Source organism: Cornus florida, unplaced genomic scaffold (assembly GCF_030987335.1).
Source record: "Cornus florida cultivar Cherokee Brave unplaced genomic scaffold, ASM3098733v1 CherokeeBrave_3.0.0_Hap2_Chr09, whole genome shotgun sequence".
NCBI classification, from domain to species: Eukaryota; Viridiplantae; Streptophyta; class Magnoliopsida; order Cornales; family Cornaceae; genus Cornus; species Cornus florida.
In genome coordinates, this window is record NW_026775579.1 from 26,497,098 (window position 1) to 26,502,464 (window position 5,367).

At 32.6% G+C, this 5,367-nt stretch overlaps 1 protein-coding gene across 1 annotated transcript; it reads right to left on the bottom strand.

Annotated features, from left to right (window-relative positions):
* Positions 1-3,468: 3,468 nt before the first annotated feature.
* On the bottom strand, positions 3,469-4,315 carry LOC132272427 (polygalacturonase-like). The gene is made up of 3 exons (XM_059773581.1): positions 4,312-4,315; positions 3,669-3,893; positions 3,469-3,575 (listed from the first exon to the last, which is right to left on the bottom strand). The coding sequence occupies exons 1-3, from the start codon at positions 4,313-4,315 to the stop codon at positions 3,469-3,471; spliced, it is 336 nt and encodes a 111-aa protein (XP_059629564.1).
* Positions 4,316-5,367: the final 1,052 nt, after the last annotated feature.

A 5,367-nucleotide genomic window follows, 5' to 3' on the forward strand; every position in this document is an offset into this window, starting at 1 on the left:
GCAAGTTTAGGATCATTATATCAAATTCAGGAAGAGTGTTTAAAACTCGTAAAGCTCCGAACACACTCCAATTAATCATTATTATTATTATATTATTATTATTATTATATATATATATATATATATATATATATTATTTTATTGGCTATAAGTTTTATTTTTTCTTTATTTCTTATGATACTTTTAAATTTTAACAACTTTTTTGTTATTATGATTGTTAAACATTTGACTATGCTACAATAAAATTTATCTTAAATTTATAAGTAATTTTCTTGAAAAATATTTTGAATTGCATTTATATATCTATGTACATTAGTTGTTTGTAGGTTATAACTGATATGTTGACTTTTACTTCAAACCTTAGCCCCGTATGGTAGTAATAAATAAACACAAATAAATTAAGTTGGCATATTTTGATAGGCAATATTTATGTTATTCATGGATGTATACCATCCTAGCCGATCATATACATTAATAAAAGTGAAAGTGTTTTTTTATTTTATTTTTAATTATTATATCTGATTTAGTAATTAAAAAAAGATGTGTTCATTTATTGTTGATCCACATCACCGATCAAGATGATGTACATTATTAGTTATGAGGACCTAAGTATTGCTAATGATCTTTAGTTGGGATTCACTTCTTCACAAATAATATTTTTATTTTGTAGAGAGGTAAAAAGGCAAAAATAAAAAAATAATGTTTGGATGATAATTTTGTAAAATTTGATTTATAAAAATTAAATTTTACTATTTTTACTTCCTAAATTAAATCGAAATTACAACACACTACATTAAGAGTGCATTACTCATACACAAGTATAGGCACTTGTACTACACATTTACTTTGAGAATGGATAACTTAAGGTATATATTGTGTTGAGTTACAATAATGTAACATCTTTTTCTCGTTGCATTCTTTATTTAATGTATTGTGTAATATTACAAATTTTATTTTATTTGTACAGAAAATACGTGTGTACCTAATAGAGTATGGTTCCTTCATTTTGGACTAACTTCTAGATCAATTATAAATATCACCCAACTTTTATTGATCATAGCTTTTAAATTGCAGTCATTTTATAATTTATAGAGAACTCTATACAAAATTATAATTTTGAATTAACCCCACAAATCTGACGGCCCATAGGATAGCAGAATTCTCCTCTAGTTCCCCAATTGCACAAGTTATAATTTTTTTCTAAAATTGACTATTTTCTTCTTCTTCTTTTTTTTCATAATTTGTTGACTATTTTCTTAATTATTATACTCAGTAAATTTCAACCAAATAAGTTTTAGATTATATTCTTTCTTTTTTTCAGTTTTCTGAAACAAAAAAATATTAGGAGAATACTTAACTAAGGGCAGGCCTGGCCTATCATGTCACCCACCATTGCAGCCACTAATTGTTAACAGACTTGAAAAATAAAACATCTAACTGAAACCTATATATATAATATAACGAAAGTGCTAGACATATAATCCGCTGTAGCACACTTGGAAATTTCAGTTGAGAAATTCCGGGTTCGAACCCCGGCGGCGGAACAATTCTTTTTGCCATTTTTCTTTTTTTCATAAGAAAGGTTGCATGGCCCCCACAAAATGGAAGATTGTCCTTTTTATTACTATTATTTTTGTTGGGCTTTCTTTGCTACGTACACCGACTCGGCAACAAATGAACAATTTTTCTTCTTTTAAGAATGAGTCATAAATTTTTTGTGAAAAAAAGAGCATAAAAAAGATGGAGAATGTATTAAAATTCATTTTAATATAAATGAGAATGTACATATTGTTGAAACTATTTTAAAATATTTTTAAAGAGATGATATTTGCATTTTATTTTTTTCTCTAATTATATTATATTTATTATTTTTTTTAAAAGTTTTTGAATTTATTAATGCATAATTTTTTTAATTTATAATGTCATAATAACATTCACCAACGTTCATCATAATGTCATAATTAAACACTACAACAATTGAGGCATTCCCCAGCATTCTTTTTATGACTGGTATATTTGTACTTTAACCGGCGTGTATTAAATGAACGCGTAAGTGCGAAATTTAGTGTATTTATTTATTGCGAGAAAATTTGGCGCTTATATTATTTCACTTTACTACTGTTTCTAACTTCACTAACTTGCTGACTTCTCATCTAACTTTACCATTTTACTCATCTGAAATAAAGCCCTATCTGTATCGTCATCCGTCTCTCCTCTGCTCTGTCTCGATCTCTCACTGCTCGATCTCCATTTCTCAGCTGAAGCCCTTGATTGATGTTTGCTAACCCGTCTCTTACAAAGTTGAAGCCCTAGGTTTCTCTTCAGGCCGTCTTTCACCAGTTACTCGATCTCTCACCAGTTACTCGATCTCCAAGAGCTGTTAGTTTATGTCATTTGGAGATTTTACTCACTAGATTTTCCTCCCAAAACGTTCTCGCTGAAGCCTCTCTTAGGTACCTCTCTGTTTCATCTTAATTTCTTCGTGGTTTCGTTGTTTTATTTCTCACTGATCATTCATTTTACACAATTCTAGGGTTAGTCGTGCTTGTTTTTGATTCAGTAGAATGATGGGTCTGTTTTAGTTTTACCGCATCTGTTGGATTCTCAGACGATTGAATTTTATTGTGGTTCATCGAATTAGGGTTTTTTAAATTTTCATCTCAGTAGTAAACAATATGATTGTTCAAGATTATTAAAGTTCAGTCATTTAGAATTAATGGGTTTCATCAGTTCAGTTCAGTGATTTTTATAGTTGAATTTTGAGTCTTTAGTGTTTTAATATAAAAATGTTAGTCATTTTTGGATAAACGAGTTTTTACAGTTCAGGTTGAACAAAGTAGAAAATTGAGATAATAATTCTCAATTTATGAATGTCTTTGTATTTTGGATTAGTGGTTTTTGTTCAATTTTTTGACGGGTTTGGTTTTTGTATTTTGGAATTAGATGTGATGATCTTTTTTTTTTTTTGGTTCAATTTTTTGACGGGTTTGGTTTTTGTATTGTGGGAAAATTTGGGGCTCCAATATTATTTCACAATTTTGTTTCTAACTTCACCATTTTATCTCATCTAACTTAAACCATTGTTTCGTCTGACCATTTGTTTCATCTAACTTAAACTATTATCTCATCTTCAAATTGAAGCCCTAGCTGTATCTTCAGGCCGACCGTCTCTCCTCTGCTCTATCTCGATCGACCAGGCCGTTTCTCAGCTGCAAGAGCCGCTCTCCTCTACTCTGTCTCGATCTCTCACCAGCTGCTCGATCTCCATTTCTCAGCTGCAAGGCTAACCCGTCTCGCCTCTGCTCGATCTCCATAACTCTCGGACAATTTTTTTGCTTGTGATGGTTAGGGAATTTTCTACCCCTTCACTCTCTATATGTATATAGGAATAAAATAGAACATTAATTTAATTTATGCACATTATATATCAAAAGAACTTGAAACATTTCACATCAAATTGTACAAAATTTAGTTAGAGATACGAATGGAAGGCTTGATACCATGACCTGGTCCACAAATTATGTCTATGAATTGTACCTTCTTAGACCCACTCACAATAGATATACAATCATCACCTTTAAACACATTAATTAATTAGGATCTTTATCAATTAGAAACATATATATGTGTATTAGAAGTATTTGGGTGAGTTATGTTTTGAAGTGTACCTGTTCCAATAGCACAGCTTTTAATCTGGATGTTTTGGGTGTTTGCGACATGAATCCCATCAGTGTTGGGGCTATTCTTGGGTGCTGTCACCATGAGATTAGAAGATACAACATTCACACATTTCTCAAAAGAAATGTGAATTTGTTGTGCATCTTCAATCTTAAGCTTTTTCACTGTCAAGTTCTTGCAGTTGTAGAAGGTTAAAGCATGCCAAATCAATTTTTCTCAATTTATTCGGTAATTAATTATGGAACTAGCTAAAAATTAGAATAAAAGCACTTTATTGTTTTCTTTTTTGCATTGGGCCCAATAGGGCATAGAGCCCAACCAGGGAAATTGGCCCAAACTAGAATAGTAGAACAATAATAATTTTTAATACATATAGGCGCTTTTTTTTTTTTTTTTTTTTTTTTTTGCTGCAGAAAAGCATAAAAGATCTTCAAGCAAGCCAATACTCTGACTCGTCTATTGGCAGTTCCGATGATTTGTACTCCGTTGTGAGGGGAGAAGAGAGAAGGGGTCGTGTGCGGATGCTTGGCTTGGGGCCTACACTAAGCAATGTTTGGGGCCCTCTCTTAGTGAAGCTGAACTCATTAATGTAGACACTAAAATTTTAGTGGACTTTGATTTGGACAAATGTACCCATTAAATATGGGCCTAATGTTTAATTAAGTTATTTAATTGGTTCAAGTTAGGTCCACTTAAATTATTTAATTAAGCCCAATCCAGATGGTTAAATAAAAAGAATAATTATTCCTAATAAAATATATTTAGAATAATTATTTTTAAGGATAATTATCCTAATATATCTCTTCCGGCCCAGTTATGATATTTTCCTTATCAGAGAGAACGTGTGTCATCATCCTATGGATCCAAGAAGCCTATAAATAGAGGCCTGGAGGAAGGGAGAAGGGTACACAAAGTCAGAATTCAGAAATCTAGAATTCCAGAGAGAAATATAGAAACTCTCATCCCCAACATCCAAACCCAAAAGCAAAGAACACTAAGCACATCAAATCGTGTCGTTCTTTATCAAATTTAACGGTGATCAACAACAAGCACAGTCAAAGACGTGTCGTTCTTCATCAAATTTCATGGTGATTCAAGATCAAGCTCGTACAGCCCTTGGATCCAACCAACCAACAATAAAAAGGAAATCGAATCAGAGGACCATTCTTTTTGTAAAAGATATTACAAAGGATTGTACTCCAAATATTTCTGATTTAATAAATTATTATTTTGCCCATATTTTGTCTTTATTGCAGAGTACAAAATTTGTTTGTACAAATTTGTGGCATGCCCGGTGGGACATCTTTTGCCTCTCATCTTTTCTCCTACCATCAAGTTTCTTTTTCTATCAGATTCTATGGCTCCCCCTAAAACTCCGACAAAGAAGAAAGCCCAAAAGAATATCGCTACCACAAAGGTCGACACCAAAGCCGCCATGAAAAGTGGCACGAAGGCCAAATCAAGTGATGGAAGTACCTTGGCGGGCTCTGTGACACGTAGCAAGTCCCAGGCGATGGCTTCATCCAAACATCAGCAAGACTTGGTGAAAACCAATCCTGCAAAGCCGGCAAACGTGAAAACCCAACATGTCAAGAACCCTGACGTTGTTCCAGAGGAGATTCCGCCACCAGATTCACCTCATTCCATCCATGATGCTCGCTCTAGTGTCGGTTCACCCCTAGAGTCACC